The sequence below is a fragment of the Galleria mellonella genome, unplaced genomic scaffold (assembly GCF_026898425.1).
Source record: "Galleria mellonella isolate WM207_F2 unplaced genomic scaffold, CSIRO_AGI_GalMel_v1 utg35, whole genome shotgun sequence".
Taxonomy (NCBI): domain Eukaryota; kingdom Metazoa; phylum Arthropoda; class Insecta; order Lepidoptera; family Pyralidae; genus Galleria; species Galleria mellonella.
The window spans coordinates 1,861,042-1,877,020 of NW_026442082.1; the positions used below are offsets into that span (position 1 = coordinate 1,861,042).

A 15,979-nucleotide genomic window follows, 5' to 3' on the forward strand; every position below is an offset into this window, starting at 1 on the left:
ATATCAGATAATATTTTATATACATAATATTATATATATATATATATATATATATATATATATATATATATATATATATATACATACATACATACATATCTGTCACGCCTGTCTCCCATTAGGGTAGGCAGAAATAATGGAACGCCAAATGCTTCGATTCAAACAAACCTCTTTCGCTTCTTCCACATTCATCAATCTTGTCATACACGCTCGTCGGTTACGGGTACTTTTAATTTGGCCCTTCTTCAGCACGTCGCCTATTTGGTCGACATACGTCCGTCTACGGCGGCCCCTACCGACATCTCCATTCATTCTTGCTCGATTATATATATATAAGGATAAAGGACTTTTTGGGAGTTTGTGATATCTATCAGGCGAACAATATATTTGTTCATAGCATTTTGTGATGTGATCATGGATTCTTATCTAACCATAAGCTGAAAGTTATTTTTCAATCTGTATTTAATGGATGACTATTACTCGTACCTGTCCATCATAGCAATCGGCTGTTGATTAAGCTGCAGTTTCTCCAAGTCTCCCTGGTCGAAAAACTCGTCTGCAACTAACTTGGCTACTTTGTGCTGAACCTCCCAAGGCTTTGCTATGGCTGATACGTCGCACGCAGTCATCATCATACCGCATAATACTGAAAATATAAATATCATGAAAATAAAAATATATATAAAACGCATTGCAGGAAGTCAATGGATGCAGATAGCTTAGTATGGTATGGTATTGCTATGGTAGTCTATGGGGGAGGCCTATATTCAGCAGTGGATAGATAATGGCTGAGATAATGATGATACTTACATTCTTTTTTCTCCGGGCTCTGCCAATCAAATTCTCCATTGTCAACAAGTTCTAGAAACTTTGATTTCTTCTTGAAGTACATAGCCAGATCGGTTGACAATATAGCTGTCTCTACAACACGCATCACGTCTCTGTAATCATCTGGGGAAAGTGCCTGTTGAAAAAAGTATAAGTCAATAAATAATTAGAAGTAAATCTATAATTGAATATGGGTATTTGAACGCGTCATTAATAGCTACATTATGGGCTCTAAGATAAAGTATCTATTTGTAGAGAGAAAATATGGTCTAAGCTAGGATCATCATCATTATTCCAGCCGTTGATTGTCTCCTGTTGTAAATAGGGTTCCTCAATAGTTGTTAAAACATATATCATAAGGAACGGTTTTAAAATATCTGCATAAAATTTGAGATTATTGCTCTATTTAATCGTATAACGCCAGAAATATAAGTGTCGGAAAACAATAAAATCATTTCGAGCCTTTCACATTAACATGGTGTACATTGTGAAGCAATACGAGATGTTCGAAATTTTTGTGCTTTATCGATCTATTTCTTTGGTAAAAAATTATTAGTTTTCCTTGTAGTCTTTACTAATAATAGGTATTATATTATCTGTGGTAGTAGTTTGCCTTTATGATTTGGCCGGTTATTTGATTAGAATTATTTTGTTTAATCTCGCTATCATTAATATGTGTGTGGTTGCCGACACTTGAAGATTGACTACTATTATTATTACCGGATGTTTTACAACCCTCCATATTAGTCATCAATCTCCAATGACCATTTCTACCATGTACGTTTTGCGGCACGTGTTTTATCTTTAAACGAGGTATCTTTATTATCTTTCACAGAGTAGGATGACATTTCATTAGATGGAGTAACGACCTCAAATGCATTGCAAGGAGTTAGTGGATGCAGGTGGCTCAGAAGCGTTCCTTGTAGCAATCTATGGGGGAGCCCTATGTTCAGCAGTAGTCGGATAATGGCTGAGATGATGATGTTGGATTTCTACAAAATAATGCTTAGTTCAGTAAAATATTTTAAAGATTTCGATTTTCTCCTAAAATCTAAAGTTTCCCATATTAATATGGTATATCCCCCTATTAAGTTAGTGTGGGATGGATATTTTACCGTTTCTCCACACCTGTTTTTTTTTTTTTAAATATTGTTTAGTACAAGTCTCTCTTAAAAATATAATAAATTTAATTGCAATTTACATTGGTGTTTACCTGGAAAATATTATTGCTCTCACTGTTCAAAATCATGACACACTGATCGAAATGATGATGCTCCATCGTTGACGTAGAATACAATATGGCTAGAGGACTCTCAGTTTTCGTTTGGAAGGCGTTGTTAGTACCTCTATGGTCTAAGTCGTGGCATAGACAAGCTACTAACAAACCGAGAATTTCTAGATCCGACATAAATCTCTCCATTTTTCCGGTTTTCAGCATTGCGAACATCGTTTGCGCAACGTTCAGAGCGTGTCGCCAATTGTGATATTTTACTGGCCTATAGTTTTTCTTCACACTTAATATCCATCTGCATAAAACCTGGAATTGTATTGGATTTTGAATAGTTATTAACTATATTAGTTTTAAAGCTTATGTTCATTTTTATTCAATGTCTATATAAATATGAGAGATTAATGAACTCATTGTGTTTTGTCGTTTCCGACAATTGTTTCGACTTCATCCGGAAGTCTTCTTTAAAGGGCGTTTAGTGCTTTGCGTCTCAGCGTCTCGCCTCGCACTGTGAGTTCGTTGATCTCCCGTATTTATATAGACATTGTTATTAACTAAATTATTGTGATACTTTGTACCATTCGTGTTTCTGCCGTAAAGCAGTTGTGTTTGCATGATTGTGTTTCGGTTTGAAGGGGATACAGTAGCGTATTTATAGGGTACAGAGGTATAATATCTTAGTTTTCAGGAATGGCAGCACATGAGAGGTATCATGAGTGACACAGTATACCTTGTAATATCCATAGTACTGTTCATGTCTATAGGTGACAGGTTACCAGTTTTCATCAGGTGGACCGTCAGCTTATTTATCATTCTAAGTAACAAAAAAAAATTGAGCGGCATTGTTTATAATTTATAAAGATTAGTTATATATAAGACTATTATATTTTAGATATTAATAAAAAAATATTTTGAAGTTATATTTGATACTTACATCATATGGTATGTGGAATTTCTCAACTAAATTACATTGTAAAAACATCCGTAAAGTTGCTTTGCACGTGTCATCATCGGACAAATCAAAATCTGAAATTAAACACATTGAAAATTGTTAAAAATAAATAAATAAATGGTGTCCTACGATTTGGTAACAATACAATGTACCTAGTAGATTGAAAAATATATTAAAATTTGTTTTTTCTTTTATATTTATTTATTTCCTTCTTACCATGTCTTTACAAGATAGATCCGAAGTCGACAAGGTACAACAAACAACATTGTTTTATATTTTATAATAAAATATAGTAATACTTCCATACGATATATTATTTGATAGAGCAAGTATTCTAATGAAAGGTGCATGTTGGAGAAATTTTTTTTAATATATAGATATATTTTAATCGTAACATAAAGGACTTTCTTAAAAGGTTATTTACCAGAGAGAGATTTTTTAGAAAAAATATTTGTATCAAAATCGTGTGAATGGCACCTACGAGTATGTTCAATACGAGTATGTGATTTCCCCATCAAGCAACTATATTTGTATGGCTCAATTTAAGTTAGAAAGAGTATGGTAAAATTACGAAGTATATTCTATATAAATATAAGATTATAGTTGTCAGGAGTGGTTTAGCATGAATTCCATGGGCACCACAGTGCATTCTGTGACGTCCATGATGCTGTTCACGTTTATAGGCGACGGTTACCACTTTTCATTAAGTGGGTCATCAGCTTGTTTGCCATTTTAAATTGCATAATAATTTGAGATTGTGATCTAAAAAAACTGACTTTAATTGTGGCAAAATTAGTTATTTTAACTTAAAAACTACCCGACCGATTTTTATAAAATTTCTATGAAACAAATCTACAAGTACATCCTTTTGGATAAAAGAAGAATTTTCCAAATCGGTTTATAACTGACGGAGTTATGAGGTAACAAACACAAAAGAAATATAATTAATCTGATTACATTTTTCTTTTTAAAGTTGGTTAAAATTACTAATGGATTCGACATCAGCTTGCATATTGCTATAAAAGATTCATACCATGAAAGTGAAAACTGTATAGGTTGTATGTCTCAGACGACGGTATAACATCCTGACATAACTTATTGGTGTCTTCCGCTGATGCTGTGGCGTGATATGATAGACACTCGAGCGCAACCTGTAATCACAGTAATGGAATATAATCATCACCAACTTTCATTGTCACAAATATTTCGGATTTTGTTCCGCTAAAAAGACTATCATCGATGTCCGTACTCAGGCTCGCGCTTGGGTCAATGCAACTAAAGATTAAGTAGTCCGGATGGTCCCGAAACTAGTCAATTTTTCTTGAGTGAATTACACGTAAGTTAAACCGGTAGTTATTACGTTATAATAAAATTTTCAAATATTTTATTAGTGATATAAAAAAAAATATATATCTGTCTACACTAATATAATAGGCAAAACAATGGAAATATTTTTTTATTCAAATAAATTATATCTTATATATATATATATATATATATATATATATATATAGCTCAATTAAAAAAATATTTATTATCATGAATAAACTCAAAGTGTAATAATTTATCTGTGTATTTAATGAATGAAACACATAATTATTCATATACTTGCCTTTTGTTTAGCCATTAATTTACACGCGTTCTCATACATTTGCGTGTTGTGAATACCGAGACCACAAAAGATGGCGAATGCTTCAAAGATGGAGACGTCACCGTCTGTGAATTGGGAACCGTTCTCCTGGAAAAAAATTAACATAAAGTAAACTTTTATTGCTTTAATACATATTTTACAAATTATATTAGTAAAATAATTTAGTTAATTATTCATATATATTAATTATAAAGTAAATCATGTATCTAGAAGAAAACAAATAATAAAAGAGCACTAGATATAAGAGTTTTTTTTTATTTTTTTATGATACGTAGAATAGCAATCAAGCTAAGTCAATTTAAGTACTTTTTTTTTATACAACTTAGAATGGCAAACAAGCTGACGGCTCACCTGATGGAAAGTGGTAACCGTCGCCTATAGACATCTCCATTCATTCATGGACATAACAGATATATCTGTTTCGTAATTCTTCCATGATCCTCTCCAAATGACGTTGCCATTCCTGAGGACTTAGGTTTTATTTTTTCCTCTGTACTCAGTCCACACTTCTCTCATCCACTATTATTATTCATATATATTAATTATAAAGTAAATCATGTACCTAGAAGAAAACAAATAACAAAAGAGCACTAGATAAGAGTTTTTAGGAATCAAGTTAAGTCAACTTAAGTAGTTTGTTAATGCCTATAAAAGTGAACAGCGTCAAGCAACATTAGATATATTGTTATTTCTACGGTTCCTGTCATGCGTAACTATTCCTAAGGACCAAGGTGTTATGTTTCCATACCCTGTAATTTCCATGTCATATCTTCTCTCAAATCAAAACACAGTCATGCAAATATGAAACACGGGTAGGGCGTAGGCAATTTTGTAACAAAACCTTACTCGAGTAATTATTTAGTTATTAAACATCTCTAAAAAGTTGATATTAACATCAAAACGATATATAAGACCTATGGTTTCCTTTCATCGACTACGCTCATGAGTAAGGGCTCCTATCGACTTCGAAATTAGTCAACCATTCCGTAATTTAAAATGCAAATAAAACCGACATAATTAATTGCAATAATTACACTTACTTTATTAATTAACTGTGCCACGCCAATAACGTCTTTATTCGCATTGACAATAGGCATACACAGCATCGTCCTCACATTGATAGCGTCATCCACTTCTGGATCAACTGCTTCCATAGCGTTCTCTTTACGCCATTGACTCACATCCGATATGTTGAGAGCCTTGTTGGATTGAGCCACCTGAAAATTGGTTTAGTTTTTTATACTTCTCTTTACCTTTTTCTCTTTTTGCTTTAGAAAGAGAGAGAGAGAAGAAAGAGAGAGAGAGAAAGAAGAAAGAGCAAAGTAAATATTGTTTAGTTTTTATATATAATAATATAACTGATACTACACGCTATACCTTCGCCCCTCTATATTAAATATTTCTATCTACAAAAAAGCTTAAGATTGTGATATACTTTTGAAAGCAATCTTAGAATATTCTAATATTTAATATAAATATGAATTATGCAAACATGAATTTCATAAATATTAAATATTAATTACAGAATGAAGTTTCAATTGTTATGAGAGTGAGAAACAGAGAGAGAGACATTGAGAATATTCATTAATGAAGTTTGAGTAAATTGGAGTGAATGAACAAGTGGATCCAGGGTTAATTATTTTTCCTCCTCTATATCCATTGGTAGTGGAGCAATCGCTAATAATTGTACTCTAAAACTTAAATTACAAAAAATAGTGAATAAAAGTAGTAGAGAATTTAATTACAAATCTATACCTTACCGCCAAAGCAATAGAAGCTAAAGTTGATTTTGTGTCATGCCTCGGTGTAAGGGTGGTCCTGGACTGATGGGCGCCTAGTTCAAAGAGTGTGTTGAATCTAGTCGGTGCAGGTGGAGGTAACGCGGGCACTGCCGATGGTCTACCACCAGGACGTTGGACAATTCTTTCTAGATGGCTCTGGAATAATAGTATAGAACTTGGTTTACTGTGTCATCCATATAGATGCAAAATATATATATATCCATATAGATAAAAATAAGCACGAATAACATGGCATATAAATAAAAGAAAATAAATAATAATTTACTTAAATTTATTAAGGAAAGTAATGATTATGTTAGTAGTCATCATAGGATTGCAGAAAGTAGTATGATGTAATTTCTTAAGATATAAATAAGTTTCTAAACAAAGAATTTGAAGTTGGTTATAAACTAGAAAATTTTAGTTACAGGGCGCAATAATTGAGTAGCAATAAATAAATATTATGTACTGAAAATAGGTTAAATGAAATTTAAGTAATAATAATAATATTTTAATAATAGTATTAAATTTTTTTTTAAATAATCTAATTTTATAAAGTGTGTGTGAATTTAAAATTCTTGACCTTATCGGGATGCTTTAAAAATATTTTATATTAAGACGTTGCTTAAAAATTATTAAAGACATCCTAGGATACTCTAAAAACCAGAACATATCCTGGAAAAACAAGACGGCTAACAACCCTAGACTAATTATGGTTATGCAGAAGTACTAAGCACACCTAATATTTTGTAATAAAACAAAAACGAATAATAAAAATGATACAAATAAAAATAATTGTATGCCACAAAGAAAACAAACTTTAATTGTGGCAATAATTAAATTTTGATTTAAAAACAAAATTACTGAACTGATTTTGATAAAATTTGTATAAGTATATTCTTCTAGATAAGAAAAGAATTTTCCAAAGCGGTTTACAACTTATGAGGTATGAGGTAACAAATATAAAAAAGTACAACCGAATTGAGAAGCTCTTTATTTTTGAAGTCGGTTAAAAAAAAAACTTACCGACTCACAATGATCCGTGTCTAATATGAACACAGCACATCTATCGCATTTTAATAATTCCCTCGCTTCTGTCATTATTTTAGTCACCAAACATTCTAAATTGCTCTGTTCCTCAAATATGCTTCTAGCTAATGCTAGAAGGATCTGATTCCGTTTGTACTCCAGAACAGAAGATTCGAAGAGCTGGGCGTTCTGGATGCCAATACCGCAGAAGGTGAGGTAACGGCGGAAAACTTCGACATCGCGCGGTGAAAATTCCAAGGATCCTGAAAGAGTAGGGGCACCATTTGAATCGAGGAAAATAATAATAGATAAGTTAAAAAAAAACAGTTTTGGTGGAGTTTGAAAATCATTTATATATGTGAGAATAATTATCTATCACAGATTTATATTAAACATTTTTCACAAGGAAGAAATACTTAATTTTTTTTATACTACTGAGAATGGCAAACAAGCTGACGGCCCACCTGATGGAAAGTGGGAATCGTCGCAAATAAACATGAAAAATACCCTGGACATAACAGAGTTTACTGTTTCGCCCATTATACCCCCCATGCGTTGCCATTCCTGAGGACTCAGGTGTTATTCCTCTGTATCCTGTAAATTCACGCCATATCCCACCCTTCAAACCGAAACACAGCTATGCAGACACAACTGCTTTACGGTTGAAACACGAATGGGAGAGAGGTGCCCAAGCAATCGACTTTTGTACAAAGTTTCCCTCTGGTTATATTATTTTATTGTATTGTACTCGTATGTATTATTATTTTATTGATACGCTTTAAGTGTTTTAACGGATTAATAAATCACTATAGTATTTGGTATACATATACACGTATTGTATGAGATGGAGAAGAACGGAGCCCACTTCTTATTTCGGTCTGTAAACATATCCTGGTTACGCGGATAAAGTCGCTGGTAAAAGATGGTGAAAAAATAATCATTAGGTAGATATACCATCAGTTTTGTTGATAATCTGAGCGACACCGACCACGTCGCCTTCGTAGTTGCATATCGGCATGCACAGGATCAGTTCTGTCTTGTATCCGGTTCTGGCGTCGATTTCACTATTGAATCTGTGGAAAACAATGTTCTTTTTTTAAATATTTCCTTTCTAGTATTTTTTTTTTTTTATAAATAGCAATCAAGATGATAGCTACATGGCCACTGTATAGAATGGGCCATCCCTATCATTCCTATAGGTGCCGTAAGAGCCGACTAAGGGAACTTAATGGTCGAGATATGAGCAGCAGCCATCTCGAAATATCGCTAAGGCTAAGATAACTGCGGATGTCAATCCGTCTGCCAAGCGTGGTCACTACTGGCAAAGTCCACAAAGAGGGAGGTCTATGTTCAGTAGAGGACAGTGAACGGTTGATATAATGATGAAACAAGATGATAGCCCATCTAAATAATGTGGTAACTGTCGTCTATAGATATGAATAATACAATGAATGTCGCAGAATACATTATGAATAACCCACAGTACCCCTTATACGTTGTCAGAGGAACAGAGGAAACCTGAGTCCTCAGGAATGGAAACGCATGGGGGGTATCATGGGCGAAACAGTATACTCTGTTATTTTCATGGTACTGCTCATGTCTATAGGCGACGGTCACCACTTTCCATCAGGTGGGTTATCAGCTTGTTTGCTATTCTAAGTTGTATAAAAAAAGTCATCTGTGAGGTCTTTTTTTTAATGGATGATAATGGAATAGTAATCCCGCCTGTGCTAACGATATACGCGGACGAAGCACCAGTGAGGGACGATAGGCGACAATGAAAAGGCAAGTCAGTTAGCAAATCGTGATGAATACACATGGAATTCAAGACGACAGTTTCCAGGGGGGGCATGTGGAGGTCAATATGACCTCATGTTGCTGGCAACGGGACTGGTAGTCTGCAATAATAATCCCTCGAGAGGTTCGTACCGATTTAATTGCCATACGCTTTAAATAGTAACACAAGTATGTACAGATAGTAGCTTGATGGCAAAAATACGTGAGAGATTAGAGGTGGCACAGACAAATTTTCTACAAAGTTTCTTTCGAAATAATCTATTTCTATTCAGAACGTACCTTGGGTCCGCGTAAGCATTTTTTATGTTGATCGGATGTTTAGTTTGCGCTGCCAGCCCTGCTACTCCAACACCAAAAGGAATTTTGATCTCTTGTGTTCTCGCTATTTTGAGGGCGTCGTTTAATTCTGGGAAGAGAGAATAAAGTTTGTTATTTTGACTTTTTAGTATAAATTAAGGTAATTGGTACTTCCTTCAGATTTATCTCTCGCAACACGAAGAAAAGAAAATAACAGTAAATACTCTGATTCACACATGATTGCACTTCTTTTTTAGGAAGTCAGTTTTTTAGTCAATTGACTTTGTCTATATCGTTTCGCCGTTGACTGGTGCAGTATCTTTTTAAATCATTCACTTAAGCAGGTATATTCCACCTGTAGAAACACTTTCGTTATATCAAACAGGTATAATGAGTGAAATTCAGACTAGTACCAGAAATTATGGTTAACACATATGAATATGCGGTATACAGTAGGACTTGTGATCCTAATGAATATCAACAGTTATTCTAAGTGACTTGAATCTATTTATCCAGTAGGTATTTATAAGTTTCTCAGTAAAGAAATAAAGGGATATATTTTTATTTGAATTGAAAAAGTACAATAATATCTTATAAAGCCTGAACAAAATGAAGCCATTACATCACAGCACGTCTGGAACAGCTGTTGGTTTCAGCTGTGCTCTTCCTTTTTTAAATAACTACCTACCATCGAGAATTTTCTCTCAAGAATACTTTTTAATAGAATTTTACGATAATATATAATTAAATTGTGTTGCAAAAGAAATATCTACTTCAATTGCGGCAAAATTACGTTATTTTGATTTAAATACTAAACCGATTTGGATAAAATTTCTATGGGACTAATTCTGTAAGCATATTCTTTTAAATAAAAAAAGGAATTTTCCAAATCAGTTTAGAACTGACGGAGTTACAAATATTTCGATGCAGTAGTTTTCGCGTGATCTCGGAATAAACGTATAGATCGATAGATAGACAGATAAATAGATAAGCAGACAGTCAGACAGAATTTCTAAAAATTATTGTTTTGGCTTCTATTACTCCTTAAATAGAAAAATGCAAGAATTTCTTTATTTCATTCTTTTTAAATATCTTTTATGTACAATAATCGTCCAGTTTCAATTATATTATATAATTATAGCTTAATAATTTATAATTAAATAAAAAGGTACCAACCACCCCTAACAAGTTCTATTAATAGTATCAAAGTCTATATGTTTTCCTTACATTACAAATTTTCTTTTTCCTTTATTACATTTTTTATGTTGGGTCCTAATGAAAAAAGTCAAGTCATTAGGTATTTTAAATGTGGCACGTGCAAAAGTTTCGCTATTCCAAATACCTACTTTAGGAGGATAAAAATGGGATGAAATTACGAAATTACGTCACGTAGGTACTTATATAAAAACTGTACTAATGCTGTGTAATAGTGATTCAAGGTTGTTTTTGATAGGTAAGCTTTTATATTACTGGTTATTTTATAAGAAATATTTTATTTAATTCCTCTACCATTAGTATGTGTGACGACGACCCCTCCCCATACTAGGTGGAACTACAACCTCAAATGCATTGCAGGGAGTTATTGGGTGCAGGTGGCTCAGGGCTGTCCCTTATGGCAGTCTATGGGGGAGTCCTATTTTCAGCAGTGGACAGATAACGGCTGATACGATGATGATTATGATGACAATAACTGATTATAAACAATAATCATTAAAGAAGATAAATAAAAAAAATAATGAAGATAGATTACCAGAGGGAGACTTTGTACAAAAGTAGTTTGTTTGGGTGCCACTGTTTCGTTCGTGTTTCTACCATGAAGCAGTTGTGTTTGCATGGCTGTGTTTCGATTTGAAAGGTGGGATATGGCAGTGAATTTTCAGGATACAGAGGAATAACACCTGAGTCCTCAGGAATAGCAAGGCATGAAGGCTATCACTGGCGAAATAGTATACTCTGTTATGTCCATGGTGCTGCTCATGTCTATAGGCGACGGTTGTCACTTTCCATCAGGTAGGCCGTCAGCTTGTTTGCCATTCCAGTATTTATTCAAGTAGAAAGGGATTGTTAGTAATAGGGTCTAACAGCCCCATTGCTAGTAATATACCCTATCGGGTCGACCTCCACGCGGTTCTCCTAGAAACCATCGTGACTAATTTATCGTTGAATTCGTCACGATGAGTTAACTGATTTCTCACTGGTGCCCCGCCAGCGTATACGGATAGCGCGGGCGAGGTTACCATTCCATTATCACCCATTAAAAAAAACACAAGTTGGATAGAGGTGCCCAAGCAAACGACTTTTGTACAAAGTCTCCCTCTGGTATATAGATAGGTAATATCATTGATCATAAAAGTCGCTACGTACTATATCGAGCGTAGTTATCATTTTGATAAGGGACGGCAATCGATTACATGTTTGCGGGGCATAGATTTATAGAGGGGTGGTGTCCTATTTTTAGTCTGTCCCATTTGTTTGTCCCGTTCCACCCCACGGAAACGCCGCGGCACGAGTCCGTGTGCGTAAGGATAGACGTCTAGGAAACACAGCCAATAAAAAGTGAGTTTATGTAATACAGTTAGTATCAAAATGAGATAGACAGTCTGCTAAAATTAGATATAATCAATACTAATATTATAAAGAGGAAACTATTGATTGTCTGTTTGTTTGTAATGTATAAATTCGAAAATTATTTGACCTAATTTTAAAATTCTATCATCTATATTAAGCTATATTATCAATGAGTAACATAGACTATATGAATATTAAAATTAATTTATTCAAGAATCATTAATCATTTATTTTATTAATTTATTATTTTTTACATGAATAATAAATATTTTCTAATTATCCGTTCGAAGTCGGGGCGGATCGTTAGTTTATTATAAATGGATTATAAATAGCTACGAAAAGAGAAATTCTTTTTTGAATCAAATACGTGGGAGGAGCATCCGGAACCGGCGTTTGTGCATGGATGAGTTTCGAATGTAAACAATGATCGAGATTACATTCATATATGTACCTATGTAGGTAAATTTACATTGGTTGTTTTAGGTACTCTTCAGAAAAAAGATTATTCTACCTCGTTTATACAACTTTTACCGATTATGCAATGAAATATTTTTTTTAATGGGTGATAATGGAATGGTAACCCCACCCGCGCTTTTGGTATACACAGGCGGGGCACCAGAGAAGTGATAATAGATGAGTATGAAGCAAGTGAGTTAGCCCATCGTGACGAATTCAACAAGAATTGTTCACGATGGTTTCCTGGGGGAACAACGTGGAGTTCGACCTAATAGGGCATATTGCTAGCAAAGAGACTGTCAAACTTCATTGCTAACAATTCCTTTTCCCCCACAATGAAGGATTTCTGTGGTCTCGGCATAGAAAGAGTCGCTCGTTGCTCTCCTGTGGGTGTAAGGGTATTTAATGGCCGAGGAATGGATAGAAGCGGCCCTCTTGAAATATCACCAAAGGCTAGCTGCGGATGCCAATCCACCTGCCAAGCGTGGCAACTACTAGCAAAATCCTTCAATAGGGGGAGACTTACGTTTAGCAGTGGACAGTTAAAGGCTGACATGATGATGATGACGTAATAAAGGAACGTAATGTGTTTCGGCTGTTGAAATATATGTGCGGATATTTGGCGTGTAACATAGAGATCTTGATTGATTTTAATTCTGTACACTGCCATAATAAACAAATATGGCAGTCAAAAATTTCTCAAATCTAGCAATATTTATTTTTATTTTACCACGGCCATTTACTTATTTATGCATATATAAAACAATAATATGTATATATATATAATAATAATAAATAAGTTTTATTATATATAAGTAAGACATTTATTTATGTATAAATAACACTTTCATTTATGTATAAATAAAAAAAATTGGGTCACGTTATTTTTTTTTATTTTGATTACATTTCCATTTAAATTGTACCAGTAGTTTGACCATGTAAACATAACAATAGACTTGTATTTATACCTCTGGTGAGAGACCAATAGATTTTTTGTATGCATAGTTAATTTATAACGACTCTATTGTTTATTGTTGACAATATGGCGTCATCCTTATGTGTAAAAACATCACCCATAAGGCGGCCATACATTTTTTCATATAATTAATAGATAGTGACTTCATTATCTTTGGATTTTGAGTATAAATAATTTATTTGCCAAGTACGAAATGGTAGAGGTATAATTTATTATACACAACAGACTAAAATTATATCTCACATCACCTCAATTGATACACTATCCCTGAATAATACGACAATATGTTAGAACTACGCTGTATAAATACTATGCTGTGAAATATCCTATTTTCTATGAGAATGGGAAATAATAGGTGCTGCGCAGTTGATGTCATGTGTTTCTTCAGTCATTTATAAATAAAACAAAGGAGCTTGAAGTAATATAAATTATATACTGAAAGTTCGGTAATATAAAAAGTAAGGTAGTTTAAATTGTAATTATGTCTTACTACTATATAAGTATACGTATATATTTATATCTAAAAAAATATACCAATGTCAAATACTTCAAGAGATTGTTATACCATATTATTGTTTTTGTTAATTAGCATGCTGTGTTTCCTTTAAAATGATTGTACACTAAGTATAAATAGACAGTAATTTTAATATTAAATCTTATCAGTGTAACAATTGCTAGGAGACCAAATAAAGATAAAAATAAAATAAAATATGCAAATACGCTATATTTTTATATTTCTTTGCTGTTATTCCTATACATTTAATATATTTTTTGTTGTATCTACGGTTGACTGGTAAATAAATCCATATGATGTTAAGTCTAAGCCTTTTCATTGTCTACGTATATTAGAGATAAATAAATATATTGTTTAAAACTAGTATTATAATAAATAGACACTTCTAAATAGCTGCTATATTTCAACAGCCATATTTATCGTCTTATTTATTATTAGTAAAGTATTATATTATTTATGCATTGGTAGAGATTGATCTTGACAAGTTCTGTAATATTACAATTATTAACTATGCTTTTATAGAAATCGATATAAGACCTCTTTCGTCGTCAAAATGATTTATCTATAATAAAGTTTTTGTACAATAGTCTCCTTTTTTCGAGATCACTTTTATCCAGGAAATTCTTGTTGTTACGCCGCGGACCGAATAGGCACTTTTCGTTTACTTGTAGCAAGAATAGCCACGCAAAGTAGGTATCTTTGTATAATTGCCGCATCTATTTAAGTATGGTCTATGGACTAGAAGAAGGTTGGGACATTTCCTAAATGGAATACTTTAAACATTCTTTTTTATTAGTTTAACGACTTCTCATTACCGAATCTAATTATTGTAATTCGAAGTCGACAGTTCGGTTATTGGTTTTCCGAAGTCTTATTAGAAATTCATGAAGTTAGCTTACTAATGGAATTATGATGATATATTTTGGTATTCTGATTAAAGATTAATTGTAATGGTAGTTTCATCATCACATCGTTATATCAGCCGTTTATTGTCCACTGATGAACGTAAGCCTCCACCTCCTTGGGGGTTTTGCGACTTGTTGCTACGCTGTTGGCAGTTGGCAGGTGGGTTGGCAATCACAGTTAGGCTTTGGTAATGTTTTAAGAGGGACCCATTTTTCAACCATTAACTTCCCCTAGTAGCCTCTTACGCCGAAATAATACGGTCTTAGGTACTTTCATATTAATGATAAATAAAGAAATATCTAAATAACTAAAAATAGAAAACGTTGACTTATTTAATGCCAGTTATTGTATTTTTTTTTCATTGTGACAAATGCAAGCTCAGGTCTGGGAATTTAGGACATAATATGATTTGTATTTTCCAATATTCGTTTAATAGTAGATGTTTAACAAAAAATTTGATGTTTTTTGTTATTTTAGTCGTCTTTTACGACGTCCTTTTTTATGTAACTTGGTACATAAGAATCCTAAGAACATTGTATTATCACTTTTTCACCACACGAATATTTAATGCTATTTTTAGGGGATTTGTTAGGGTTTTAGGGTTAAGAGAAAAAATGAGATGCTTATAGGATTACGTGCCTATCTGTCCATCTGTCTGTCACAGCTAATTTGCTTTGAAGCTACTGGACTGGTTGAGTTTGAAAAATTTGGTGCACATATGTAAGTGACAGTGAACCAAAACTGATGTGTAATGTAAATAAATGAATTTTAAACATGGATATCACTTTTGAGGGGGTAAATTAAAGAAAAAATGTTTTAAAAACTATGTCGTGTTACATATCTAATGAAAGGGTTTATTGTGAGAATCTCAAATATATTATAATTATAAGATAAACATTTCTGAAATTATTTAAGAAAATAGGTGAATATTGACCATGCCCCCCTTTATCCCTGAAACTACTGGACCTAATATTTAAAAAAAACATAAAAATTGAC

General features: G+C 33.1%; 1 protein-coding gene across 1 annotated transcript in view; it reads right to left on the reverse strand.

Moving 5' to 3' along the window:
* LOC113514188 (cGMP-specific 3',5'-cyclic phosphodiesterase) overlaps positions 1-15,979 on the reverse strand; it is a 147,180-nt gene that overhangs the window by 8,644 nt on the left and 122,557 nt on the right. Inside the window, exons 6-16 of the mRNA XM_052896917.1 lie at positions 9,546-9,672; positions 8,424-8,542; positions 7,467-7,732; positions 6,420-6,596; positions 5,700-5,876; positions 4,621-4,746; positions 4,042-4,159; positions 2,991-3,082; positions 2,042-2,365; positions 811-964; positions 487-646 (exon numbers count right to left, since the gene is read on the reverse strand). Of these exons, the coding sequence (XP_052752877.1) occupies positions 487-646; positions 811-964; positions 2,042-2,365; positions 2,991-3,082; positions 4,042-4,159; positions 4,621-4,746; positions 5,700-5,876; positions 6,420-6,596; positions 7,467-7,732; positions 8,424-8,542; positions 9,546-9,672 (1,840 nt within the window). The remainder of the gene's footprint in view (positions 1-486; positions 647-810; positions 965-2,041; positions 2,366-2,990; positions 3,083-4,041; positions 4,160-4,620; positions 4,747-5,699; positions 5,877-6,419; positions 6,597-7,466; positions 7,733-8,423; positions 8,543-9,545; positions 9,673-15,979) is intronic.